Source organism: Budorcas taxicolor, chromosome 22 (genome assembly GCF_023091745.1).
Source record: "Budorcas taxicolor isolate Tak-1 chromosome 22, Takin1.1, whole genome shotgun sequence".
Lineage (NCBI taxonomy): Eukaryota > Metazoa > Chordata > Mammalia > Artiodactyla > Bovidae > Budorcas > Budorcas taxicolor.
The window spans coordinates 43,381,027-43,394,741 of NC_068931.1; the positions used below are offsets into that span (position 1 = coordinate 43,381,027).

Here is a 13,715-nt window from a genome sequence, read left to right on the forward strand (position 1 = left end):
TCCTGCTCCTGGTTCCCTTCTGCCATACTTCGTTTTTTTAATTAATCCTGTTTGTAATCCTGACCCTTGTTAAAGACAGGAAGGAACTTTGTTCCAGGACCGCTGCACGAGAGGTTGCAGTGTGGGAAAAGCAGCACTCAAATTCCAGCATCACTGAGACAGTGGCATCACTGCCTGCCAGGACTGGCAGATGATAGCACAAGAGAGCATTTCTCTTTAAACATTGTGTGTGTGTGTGTGTGTGTGTGTGTGTGTTTGTCCTTGTTTGGCTCTTAGAAAGAAGTTTTTAAAGAATCCCACAGACAGACCCCTTCTCTGGAGAGATGGGAGCAGCCCTGGAAGATTCCAGAAGGAAGCGTCAATTCAGAGGGCAGGATAAAAGCTGAGAGTCCAGCTCCTCTCCTTCACATGAACGCTGTCCACTCCTGTCCCCTGTGGACAGTATGGATTTGTTGTTGATGCCAAGAGGCAGGCACACACGATAGACACAAAGACTCATGGCGTAAGCTTAAACATTGTTCCTGACATTAGGAGTCAGGATGAGACATACTGGAATCTGGTGATGCTTGCACTCAGAGCCCCTACTTCCCTTCCCGGGTTCTGGACCTAATTTGTACCTATAATTCTGTGTTTCCTTTTTCCTAGAGGGCCTAAAACTTGTATAAGTGTCAGGCCCCTCAGAACTGGGATCCACCCTTGTATGGAACTGAGAATCTCTAAAAAATGTGCCATCTCAGTTTGTTATTTTTTTTCTGCAAAGAACCTGTGCTGATTCTTAGGGAGTATGGCCTCGGCTGCTTCCTGGAGGGTTTGCCTCAGACCCTCCCATGCAGATCGAAGGTGGAAGTCAGTGCTTCCTGGTGTGGGAAGGGATATAAATATTCTAACAAAGAGTTTCCTGAAAATTTACATAACTTCTTTTATATTTAGCTGCTAATGTATAGTCATTTGCTGCCATAGCGCTGCTCATTTAAAATGGGTAATTTTGGAAATACAGGTTCACAGAGTCATCTTTACCCAGGCAGCCAGCTTCCCGCTTCAGAGGCTGCTGGTGCCATAATGGATGGGCTTGAATGAAAATTCCCAGTTCATGCTTACCTCAGAGTTTCTTAAAAGACCAGAAGACAATAAATCACTATCCCCAGAGATTGTAATTTTATAAGTTTCTTTCTCATGTACCTAATGCTTCTGGACAGAACATAACTCACCTGGTCAGTCATGCCTGTTCATGATCGTGGCTTCATTCTCACCTAGAAAATTAAAAATGAAAGTGTTGGTCACTCAGTCGTGTCCAACTCTTTGCAACCCCATGGACTGTAGCTCGCCAGGCTCCTCTGTCCATGGAATTCTCCAGGCAAGAATACTGGAGTGGGTTGCCATTTCCTTCTCCAGGGGAACCTCCCAACCCAGGAATTGAATCCAGATCTCCTGCATTGCAGACCGATTCTTTACCATTTGAGCCACCAGGGAAGCAGCTAAAACAGACCTTGCCATTATAACAAGAAGTGGCCATTCTGCTAGTCAAGTCACTGAGTCTTAAGAACTATAAATTCGTAGTGGTATGGATAGTTGATGAATGTCATTAATTTTGGACTTGTCACTTCCACTTTGGGAACTCTCTGGGACTATGAGAGTGTTTGACGTAGATTGAGGGATAAGGCCTTCCACCCTGTGTGGAGCCGACCTACCCTGCAGATGGTTTTGGCATTTTCTTTTTCCTTTTAACTTTTAGAAGGTGGGCAGCACATGTTTTCTTACTCATGACTTTTTCAAATTTCAGGAATTCTTCGATCATGTGAAGAAGCTCTGGGATGATGAAGGCGTGAAGGCCTGCTTCGAGCGGTCCAACGAGTACCAGCTCATCGACTGCGCCCAATAGTGAGTCTGCCCACGAGGCCCAGCCTGGGGTGGGCACCCCCACCGCACTGCCCCTCAGAGTTCAGCTCTCCCACCCCGTGCAGCAAGTGGCATCACCGGGATATGTGATGACCCAGACTGTCAGGTCATTCTGGCTGCTGCTCAGAGGGTAGAACGGAGGCAATAAAGATCTGTGGGTGCTTCAGGTTAGGTGGTGGGCTTAGAGGTAAGCTTTGGTCCATGGGGACAGAGCCAGGCAACAGATCAGATGAGAGAGGTGGAGAAAAGAGGGGGTCAGGGTGACCACAGGTGCATCATGATGCTATTATTCAGACGGAGACCTGGGAGATGTCGTTAGTGGAGGACAGGATGCCATCCGGCTCCAGTTTGGAGAAGCCCAGCTGAGGTACCAGAGCAGAGACAGAGATGGAGCAAGCAGCTGGTGTTAGACGAGAGGAAGTGACCCAGGTGTGGACGGTGCCTGCCCACTGATCACTGTAGAGCCTGGACAAGATGAGCGAGTATAGACAGAGGAGAAGTGCTAAGCAATGATGTTCAGTCTGCAGAGGATGAAGGAGTGGGAAGAGAGGGGATCCTCCCAGGAGGAAGGCAGTCCTCGAGGCCAAGACAGAGAGACACATGGTGCTGGTGGAACCTTACTTCACCTCATCCCCCTTGTGCCAGGGAGCCAGCCACACCCCCTCAGCCACTGGCAGGTGGCGAGCTGCCCCAATTCGGGGAGCCTCTGGGGCTGTCCAGGAGGGCCATGTTAACCAGAGGTGCCCACAGACCTGCCCCAGGCACCCTGAATGACCACCAACAGCATTAATGATCCTCCCTTATGTACACGAAAGTCTGTTTACTGATAGGGATCTGTAGCTAATAAGTTGTGCATGCTCAGTTGCCTCTGACTCTTTGCTAATTAACTAGAGCAGTACTTAAAACTTCTCTTTTCCTGCCATGCTTAACAGTTCCTTCAAGACTTGCCTTGAATCCATATCACCTTGTAAATAGACCACAGATTTGTGACTGCTTTCCTGTGCTCACTTACTCCACAGCCAGATTGCGAAGTCCAGAGAGCTGGGGGGTTTAGATGTGGGTGTGGGTGTGGTGTGGGGTACAGATCTGGTGGAGCTAAACGCAACCTGAGAGGGTCCTGGGGGCCACCCCTCCCAGAGGGGCCCTCATCTCCCTTCTGAGGCCCTCTCACACTCTTTTCTAAGGCCATGTCACCATCGCTTAAAAACCACAGTGGAATTATATGTTAAATCACAATGTTGTAGAGATGGGAATGTCATATTAAGAAAATGCCAGCAGCTGGAATTCCTAGCACAGCTCAAGATAACATTAAAACCTATATAAGTTTGCATCTGAGGTTCATGGGGGTATGTCTGATCGCCATTTCCAGCATTTCTTGAGTGAAGTCTCCTGGGCCTTAAGCGCCCTTCAGTGACCCATTAGGAATTTCTTTTTCTTATGAAAAGAGCCCATCACCATAGTGTTAGAATTAATGATTTACTTTAAAATAGAATATGCAAGGCTGCTGCTGCTGCTAAGTCGCTTCAGTCCGACTCTGTGCGACCCCATAGATGGCAGCCCACCAGGCTCCGCCGTCCCTGGGATTCTCCAGGCAAGAACACTGGGGTGGGTTGCCATTTCCTGCTCCAATGCATGAAAGTGAAAAGTGAAAGTGCAGTCGCTCAGTCTTGTCTGACTCTTTGCAGACTCCATGGACTGCAGCCCACCAGGCTCCTCCGTCCATGGGATTTTCCAGGCAAGAGTACTGGAGTGGGGTGCCATTGCCTTCTCTGATATGCAAGGCACATACGACAAAAAGAAGCAGCCTGAGCTTTGCTGGCAGGCAGGCAGGATCCAGATGTTCGCTTGGGCAGGGTGCTTCATGAGAATAAAGTCACAGACTGTGTTCTTGTGCAGTTGTTGTAGGATTGACTAAGCAGAGACCCAAACACCCCAGAGCATGCCTGGCACCTGGGGGCCCTTGCTGAGCTCCTGCTACCATGTCTCCATGTGGGAGCGGAGGTTTAGGGGGTCCCTTGAGGGGCCTGAGATCAGCACTCCCAACCGGGAGGACCCGAGCCACGATATGCTATTTCCTTCAGTTCTGTCCTTTCAAATTAGGGAGAGCGAGACTGAGCCCCAAGGTGAAGACTACAGGCTTGTCAGACATCAACACCACGACTCCTGCTCTGGACTCTGCCCACCACCACCACCCGAACATCACTATCTGGGTTAATCCTAACATCCCCAGCTTGGCTTCCTTAATCCAGTTTAATATGCATGGGACTCAAGTGGGATCAGCAACCATTGTCTCTTAATCACGATCTTGTTTTTCCTCTGCACTCGGATTTTGCAGCTGGGGCCAAGGGGTTTCAAGAATAAGTAACATTTCATAACACTCGTTAGATGCATGCGTGGTGCCCAAAGTGTTCATGTTGCCAAATGAGATGTTGAAGGAAAGTAGCTGCTTCCGCTTCCATCACCATGGTTTATGGAAGAAAGGACATTCCAGCATCCAGCTGGGAATGCCCTGGGACTGGGTCACTCAAGCCCACCTGCCCAGCCCCCAGGTTTCCAGCTGCTTGAAGAATGTCTTATTCCTCCTTGGAGGCTCAATTCCTGGGAGGGTGTTTTTGCATGAAGTCAGGGCTATTTGAAATCAGGAGCCCAGTGCTCAGCGTGGGGTTGGTGGGGAGCTGAGCTTCGCCCTGGCAGAGTCCAGGGTTCTGACGTGTCTTCTTTTCCCTTCTCTTCTGAATTCTCGAGAAAAGATCTGCTGACATCTTGGCGTGACTCCATGTCACTGTGTTATCTGCTCAGCAGTCTTGTATTTTGAACCCAGATGCTAACTAAGAAGGGATTCATTCTAAGTCATTTCTTCCATGGCAGAAACCATGGGAATATTTGAAGGGAGGAGATACTTCCCAGGGAGCTGAACTTCCAGTGAAGAATCCAAGAATGGTCTCACCACAGTTCCTCAGAAACATAAAACACGGAGGAACCCAGCGGCTTCTCTCCCGGGTACACCCAAGAGATTTAAAAACATACGTCCACACACAAACTGTGTACACATGTTCACAGCAGCATCATCCACAGTATCCAAAAGCACAGACAACCCACATGTGCATGAAAGGATGAAGGGATAAACGAACTTGGTCCAGCCACACACAGGGATCTTATTTAGCCATAAAATCGAATGAAGTTCTGATGCATGTTATAGCATGAGTGAACTTGGAAGACATGAGGCTCAGTGAAAGAACCCTGGCATGAGGGCTACATGCCCTATGACTCCATTTGTATGAAATGCCCAAAACAGGCAAACTCATAGACACAGAAAGATTCATGGTTGCTGGAAGCTGGGGAGGGGAAATTGAGAGTGATTCGAAATGGGTGGGCACTGCACCATCTGACAGAGGACCCGGCTGGAGCAGCCTGGGAATAAGCATATTATGAGCTTTAAGGGTTGGCCTCTCGGTAAAAATGAGTGTCTTTGGAGTATCAAGCAAGCTGAGCAAATTAGCAGAGATTCTGTTTCATAAGAGGTCCCCTGTGCCCACTGTGAAAATTAAAAACAATCTCTACTGCATTATCCCCGAAAATGCACTTCCTCTAAGTGCTAATAATAAGTGATTAGGTAGCCATGGAAACAGCTATTTTGGGAGAAAAGAAATCAAAGAAAATTGGATTTCAGAACAGGTTTATAAAGTCAGACTGCTTAATCTAACTTGAAACTCTGCAGTGTACATAGGGTCTCATGCTTTGCACTGTTGTGTTTACGTGATACCTTTCAGACACGTCCATTTACATAATTGGTTTTAGAATACTCTGGAAGAAAGATGCCCCCCAAAGAAAAGTATAGTGGGAAAGGTGAAGTGATTCACAGCTGTGTTAGCATTAGTTGCTCAGCAGTCATGTCTGACTCTCTGCAACCCCATGGACTGTACTGTCTAGCTCCTCTGTCCATGGGATTCTCCAGGCAAGAATACTGGAGTGGGTTGCCATTTCCGTCTCCCGGGGATCTTCCCCACCTAGGAATCAAACCCTGGTCTCCCATATTACGGGGAGATTCCTTACCATCTGAGCCACCTTTTAGAAAGGTCTCATGTGAAGAAAGAGTTCTACTTTAAGAAAAGAAAATCTTAGCTAAGCTGTTGATGAGAGTAACATCCTAGCCCCTCTCAGTCAAATTCAGCTAAGCAAAGCGTCACTTGGGTTCAGTGTCTGCTGTGTGCAGAGCATGTTCTAGGTTCCATAGCGGGGAAAGGAACAAGGCTGTTCTCTGCCTCCATGTGGCTCATAATATTATAGGTCCCCAGATCTGTGCCAGGAGGTCTGCTGTGTATGCTGTGTGGAGTGGACAGTGCAGCTTGGAGGGGCTCCTGGAGAAGGTTCTGGAGGAGCAGTGTGAGGCGGGCGTAGGATCTCACCAGGAGGAGATGTACGGGGTGGAAGCCCACACAGCTGGGACAGTGTCCACAGAGAGGACTCATCCAAACTGAGAAGTGACCACCCCTCTTCATCCACACTGACAAGTGACCAGCCCTTCCCATCCACACTGACAAGTGACACAGTGGTGTTCAGCCTTCAAGCTCAGTCTGACTTGCCTATGTGTGGAGAGAAAGAAGAGGGTGGGGACCGTGTCCACACATGCCTTTCTGCCCAGGTGTTGGAGCAAGAGTGATATAACTAGAGCTGTGTTTTAGGAAAATATATGAGCCAACACCACCATGGTCAACTATCACAGGAGGCCCAAAGGGGTGGTGAGCCTCTGGATTAAAACTCTCTCAAACAGTTACTCTAAGAATCCATTTTCAGCTGAGCTCCTTAGGGCAGGTTGGGCCTTTTTATGTTGTGGTTGCTATACCAAAGGACCCTTCCTAAAAGAAAAAAGCCACAGCACCGGCCGCAGCCACCTCCAAGCCTGCACTTCTGAAGGGTATGATACATGGTGACAGTTTTGATATGTGCCAATGGGTGTGGGTCCCAGCACTTCACCATCATCTGCCTGCATCGTGTAAAATAACAGTTTTGCCTGTCAAATATGAGTGAAGTTCCTTGGATATTTACAAAATATCAAATAGAATCATGTCGGCAAAAGATGGGTCTTTTATTACTAAAATTCAGAATGATTTCTGGATGGTCGTTATTAGCAATTCACCTACTGGCTGACCTTCAGCCGTGGCATAGATGAAGTGGTCCATGGACTGGAAGCTATTTTCATCCACTGCAGTAAAAGGATGTCTCAGGCTGCAGCCAGATTGTCCCCAAAGAATGAGGTGCAGGTCAGTGACACAACTTTCTGTGTTTTGTACTTTTAATTATTAACGGTCCACTTTCCCCTGAGAAGGTGGAAGTTGCAGGAGCAGGTGGAGAAAGTCTGTTGACCTTGGGAAAGCTTCCTGGTTTTCAGCCTTTAACTGGACACCTCCGGCCCCCAGCCTGTCCGTGCGTAAGAAAGTGTGCATACACGCACTTAATGCTTCAGTGCTTTAACAACTGGCGAGAACTAGATACAGACGGCGAGTGCCCTAGTCGGCGAGGCCGCAGTCCTCCAACTGGAGGCTCTAGCCCGAAAGTCTCCTGGTCTCAGCGGGCAGTGTCCGGAAACCCCGCCCCTGGCGCCGTGCGTCCCTTGAGCCGCGCCGTGCGTCTCCTGGCCGCACCCGCTACGCCGCGGGCCCCGCCCTGGCGCCTAGGGATGACGTCACCGCCTGCGCCCAGGACGGCAGAAACAGGAAGTGAGACCAAAACAAAGGAGCGGCGGCGGGGAACGGTCTCTGTTTTTCTGCTTCCTCCGGCCTCCTCCTCGACTGTGGCCGCCGACCCTCGGAAGCAGTCCGAACATGTCCAACATGGAGAAACACCTGTTCAACTTAAAGTTCGCGGCTAAAGAACTAGGCAGGAGTGCCAAAAAATGCGACAAGGAGGAAAAGGCCGAAAAGGCCAAGATTAAAAAGGCCATTCAGAAGGGCAATATGGAAGTTGCGAGGATTCACGCCGAGAACGCGATTCGCCAGAAGAACCAGGCGGTGAATTTCTTGAGGATGAGCGCGCGGGTGGACGCGGTGGCCGCCAGGGTCCAGACGGCCGTGACGATGGGCAAGGTGACCAAGTCGATGGCCGGAGTGGTTAAGTCGATGGACGCGACGTTGAAGACCATGAACCTCGAAAAGATCTCCGCCCTGATGGACAAGTTCGAGCACCAGTTCGAGACGCTGGACGTTCAGACGCAGCAGATGGAGGACACGATGAGCAGCACGACGACGCTGACCACTCCCCAGGGCCAGGTGGACATGCTGCTGCAGGAAATGGCAGACGAGGCCGGCCTCGACCTCAACATGGAGCTGCCGCAGGGCCAGACCGGCTCCGTGGGGACGAGCGTAGCCTCGGCGGAGCAGGACGAGCTGTCCCAGAGGTTGGCCCGCCTGCGGGACCAGGTGTGACCGCTGGACCGCTCAGAGGCGAGCCGGCCGCAAGCGACCATCCGAAGACGGATACTCTACACTAGAACCTCGGAATCGGCCAGAATGCTGAACTGCTCTTACTCAAGATGCTTCTCCCTTCGGGTTTACAGTGCTCTCCAGACACACGAAGAATTCCCAGGCCTTCTCTTAACTCTTAACTGGATTTGAAAGTTCTGTGTGGCTTGTGATCAAGTGTATCTAGTTAATTTGACTTCTATGAATCTCTCTCAAAAATTTAGTCAAAATTCTAGTTCCCGTGTATTCAGTTTTCTGCCCGAATTATCAAAATTGACAGTTTTCTTTTTACTTTTGTGTAGTTGATAATATCTGGAGTTGAGGGGTGATTACGTAGGTCGATTGCCGGGCTATCTACTGTTCATTCGGCAACTTATTTCATGGGCAGCGCCGTTCTGTGTATCCTTTGTTTGTTGCCGTCAAATGCGGTCTACAGCTGACTATTAATCTGTTCTCATAACTTATACTGAAATTACTTTAGTACCTTCTCGTGTAATACTCTCTTATTTTTCACGGCCTAAAAATTTCTTGTGGTAGTTGCCTTTCTATAACTGGAAGAAAATGCTGCTTCCACATATCATAAGAGAAAATCATTTGTTTATAGTTTTAAGATTTACAAGGTTTAATGTGTGACGGTTATTTCCAAGTGAATTTCTCTCACACATTTCTGATGATTTTCCTGTTTCATTAGACTTTGATTAGATTTATTTTAAAGTATACCAGTTAGCGTGACAGTCACATTTCTCTAATGTTGCCAAAGAACTGTTGATGGGTTTGAGAAGCCCTGGGACTGTGTGGGAGTGAGTTTTGTTTAGATTTTAATCAAAACTAGAAATAAAATTTTAGGTTCTAGTTATTTACATTTATTATCTTATCTTAAAGCGACAACTCTTTAAAACCTTGGAAATACTGATACAAGCTGGGATATTTGGTTTAGCCTTTCAAATCCCTGACATTCTTATGCAGCGTCTGGAATTGTGGGAAGGACAAGTGCAGACTCGACCCTCTTAAGTCCAGAGCCCAGCTGTGCTGCCTTCTGTCTTTCTGGAACGGTGGTGTGCAGAGTAAAAGTGAAAACGTAGAGCCTGTAGCCACCACTTTCTCTGATCCTTGAACAAAGAGAGCAGTAACTTGCTTTTGCCTCAGCAAGCATATTAATCTAAGTGAAATACCTAAGGATATTTTTAATTCCCCCTTCCCTTCACTGGAAGATTTCTCCATGAGACAATTCCAGTATTTCAGGAAATAATTCAGAGGACTCTTCCAAGCCCTTTGGAAGGTTGAGAACCAAGTGTTCACCACTATAACATGTACTCCTGTGTGAATGTGTGTGTTTAAGCAGGGGAAAAAATGCAGAGGTGTGTGCAGATGAGAACTGACCCTCGTATTTAAGTGTTATTACGTCTGACTCTGTTGTTCCAGAGTCTTCTATGAGCAACACCTGCCAGTCGTCTCCTCACATCCTCTCTAGAACCTGTCCTTTTAGGTGTCTCCTCCCATCTGCATGTTGCACAGAAGCAGCTGTATGTGAGCACATCATGAGTCCTAACCCTCCTCAGACTGCAAAAATTACTACAGCTTAAAAAATACCTTGGTGTTGATCCTTTGGTACATTTAGGACCCTTTTATAGTGCAGATATTCCCAACAAAATTAATATATTTTGTGAGATTAAATAGTGCTTATATATGCTTGGCCTTTCTTAAAATATGTTCATTTCAAACTACATGAATGTACATTTTTATAAAACTTACATATTTTCAAAACCATATCAGGCCCACAAATTATTTCCTCACTTTTGCAGTTGATGAAATGCTGGGATATGAACCACAGAAGTTTGTCAAATAAATCATTTTAAACTGCATGTTACTGCACATGAGTGTACATGCTGTTTACAAAGCTATTTAAGGAAAAATAATTCGGAGGTTGATTTGGTTCAGAAAGCATAGTATTTTTCTGGACTCGGTTTTAGCACCTGAATTTCTGTTTGCATGCCCGTTTCTAGAAGCCCAGGTCGTTAACCTCTTTACTGTAATAGTTTCTAAAAGGCAAGATTCCTCCTTATTGAAACTGCCCTAGGCTAAGCCCAGCTCAAACACAACCAAGGAAATAGTTCCTCTTCTGTGCAACCGCTAGTACAGTTTCTCCTCTTACTTCTCCTTTGTATTTTTCTGCCTTCAAATGCACAGTTTCCAAATGGATTTAGAATAAACTTTTAAGTTCACTTTATGAGCTGTTCAGTTTATTTCAGTTCAGATGAGAAGTGTGCTGTTGGAGACCCTTCTTACTAAAGCTGTTTCTCCCTAAAGGAGCCTTAGTGCGGGTGTGCCCTTCAGGTGGGGGTGTCGCATGCCCACCCTGCCATATTTTATTTGGAAAAGCACCCCCTAAAGTAAGCACCAGTCTGACCACCCCATTCGCTGAACATAGTCTAGGGGTCAGCCAGACCCCCTCAACCTACTGAGCATGAGCAAGACGCCTGCAGCACCAGAGCTCAGGACTTCAGGTGCTGCTGGCAACAAGCTTCAAGCCTGTGGACATCAAACACACTGATGACCAGGCCTCTTGTCTTCTTTTAATCAACTGGTTGGAATGAGACCAGCCTGCCTGGTTCACCAGGTTCGTTTTCCTACAGCCAGATGGGTAGGTTCCATCTGGAACAGGACAGGTATGTCTGCGTTACCATCCCTGGGCGTCGGATGGTGCCCAGCTCAATGGGCTCCTGGCTGAGGGTCCATTTGAACTCAGACATCCCCTGGGTTCTCTTGCTCCCAAACCCGCCCAGAGCTCCCAGTGACAGCGTCATTTTCTGATTGTTTTTAGCTCCTGAGCTTTATGAGTTCTTTATATATTGTGATTATTAACCCCTTATCAGACACATGATTTACAAATACCTCCTCCCATCTGGTAGGCTGTCTTTTTGTTTTGCTGTGGTTTCCTTCGCTGTGCAAAATCTTTTTAGGTTGATGTAATCCCTTTTGTTTATTTTTGCTTTGCTTCCCTTGCCTGAGGAGACATCCAGAAAGATAAATTACTGAGACCAGTGTTGGAGAACATGGCCTATGCTTTCTTCTGGGAATTCTGTGGTTTCAGGTCTTACAGCCAAGTCTTTAATCCATTTTGAGTTTGATTTCTACATAGGGTGTGAGGTAGCAGTCTGGTTTGATTATTTTCCGTGGAGCATCCAGTTTCCCCAACACCAGTTCTTAAAGAGACCATCCTTTCTCCAGTGTACGTTCTTTGTTCCTTTGTCATAAATTAGTTGTCTGTATGTTGTGGGTTTGTTTCTAGGCTATCAATTCTGTTCTCTAGAATTGGCTTCTTAGAAGAGATTGGGTTCAATCTGAGGCTGCCAAGGGAGAAAAAAAAGAGTGGGGATTACATAAAGGTCTGAAAAGCCGAAAAATCTCCGTGTGGATTTGACTGGGGTGGAAGGTTTGACACCACTGGGAACAGGGAAGAACTGGGGTGGATCGCAAAGGGCGTGGAGGCAGGTTCAATGTGAACTTCACTCCCTGAAGAGGAGCAGGATGTGAGTCAGCAGGTGTGCCCTGCAGGTGAGGGGCAGGGACAACCTGGGTGGGGGCACAAGGGTCACTCGTCCACCCCACCTGTGACTTGGCTGCAACTCCCAAGCCCCAGCTCTGGTCGAGGACCACTTATGTGGCCTGGGTCTCAGCCCTGCTGCAGCTGCTGTCACTTCTGGCAACACTTTCCTCCAGTGTTTTTCCATCAAGTAAATAAGTGAATTTTGATAACACACCGAGAAAAGGCTTTACTGTTTGTCCGAGCTCTCACCTACATTCTTCACAAAACAAATCATTTAAAATACATTTTATTTAAATGTCTTTGGTACTTTTCCTTGGATCCAGTTGTTCAAAGGCATTTAAGAAAATAGTTTCATGGTTTTACAATCCACCCCCCACCCCCCAGCCAGAAGAACTCTGTGATTCTGAGATACTGGGGTGGGGCAGCCAACAGAGGAGAAAAGAGCAGTAAATGGCTGTCTTGTGCCAGGATCCAGCAGAAGGGGATCCCGGTGGCCAGAGTAAAAACGCTCTGCAAACACAGCTATCCTCAGCTGTAGTAGGAAGCAGTTAAAAGAAAGCACAGTAAATTGCTCTTTAACTGCATTTCTTAAAGTGACTGTACAATAGTAACTTGTTATTGTCTTGCAGCTCTGTGTCTAGTGGGAGTGAAGCGTCTACAAGTGGGACCCTTAGATCTTGTGAATTTTTCCGCATCACAGGCAGTGGTGTGTTTAGGGAGTCAACCCTTAAAAATTTAGTTATAGGCTTCCCTGGTGGTCCAATGGTTAAAAATCTGCCTGCCAGTGCAGGGGAAATAGGTTCATTCCCTGGTACAGGAAGATTCCACATACTGAGGAGCAACTAAGTGCTGCAACTACTGAGCTCATGAGCCAAAACTACCAATGCCATGTACCTAGAGCCTGTGTGCCACAACCGGAGCCCCTGCTCTCCCCAATAGAGAATGCCAGCATGCAGCAATGAAAAGTTTTAAGAAGTCCTTCTACACCATGTGGGTAGTACACCAGTTGAACCAAAGGTTAAGGTGAAAAGCCTGGAGAAACTGACTGCTATAGTTTTTACTCCTTAGGCTCACAGCCATCTGGGGGGATTTGTAGCTTCTGTGGCACAAATGTGAACTCAGAGGACCATCCTGCATCAGTGACAGTTCAGAATATGCCTGGGAAATGTTCACTGATGCCTGTCAGATCCCAGGTGGTTAAGTATCAGGTGGAAGTGGCAAAGAGCCCACTGGCCAATGCAGGAGACATGAGTCGAAGGTTCAAACCCTGGGTTTGCAAGATCTTCTGGAGAAGGGCATGACAACCCACTCCAGTATTCTTGCCTGAAGAATCTCACGGACAGAGGAGCCCGGCAGTCTACAGTCCATAGGGTTGCAGAGAGTCAGACGTGACTGAAGCATCCTAGCCCGAATGCATGGAAGAACCCTAACACCCCTCCCGGGCTCAAGGGTGGGGACTCGAGGGACAGCTTTCCTTTGTCTGGGTCAGGAGGGTACTCCTACAGCGTCCTCCTTGGGATGGTGGTCTCTGATCTTTCAGGAATGCTTCATGTCTTTCTTGTTGACCACATTTCATTGTTTCTACTTGTACCAGTCACTGCCATCTAATAGACTCACTCACCCCCTCCTCTCTGTCTGCATCCAGTGTGAAAGTGGTGCCCCCTAAACTCTGAGCTGAAGGACTTCCTGCCTGGTCTGATTTTCAGTTCCTTCCACCCCCTTCAGAGAGGATCAGCATCTGTCACATGTTCATGTTAGATTTCCCTGCTAAGAGGAGGACCGCCTCAAGTTATCACAGCCCCGCAGTAGGGAGG

General features: G+C 47.6%; 2 protein-coding genes across 2 annotated transcripts in view; both read left to right on the forward strand.

The window, feature by feature from the left end:
* GNAL (G protein subunit alpha L) overlaps positions 1–13,715 on the forward strand; it is a 44,979-nt gene that overhangs the window by 25,624 nt on the left and 5,640 nt on the right. The window contains exon 5 of the mRNA XM_052660327.1: positions 1,781–1,878. Within this exon, the coding sequence (XP_052516287.1) occupies positions 1,781–1,878 (98 nt within the window). The remainder of the gene's footprint in view (positions 1–1,780; positions 1,879–13,715) is intronic.
* On the forward strand, positions 7,600–10,581 carry CHMP1B (charged multivesicular body protein 1B). The gene has a single exon (XM_052660328.1). The coding sequence runs from the start codon at positions 7,719–7,721 to the stop codon at positions 8,316–8,318; it is 600 nt and encodes a 199-aa protein (XP_052516288.1). The 5' UTR covers positions 7,600–7,718; the 3' UTR covers positions 8,319–10,581.

Coding starts and splice junctions, on each gene's coding strand:
- CHMP1B (XM_052660328.1), top strand. CDS start 7,719: ATGTCCAACATGGAGAAACACCTGTTCAACTTAAAGTTCGCGGCTAAA.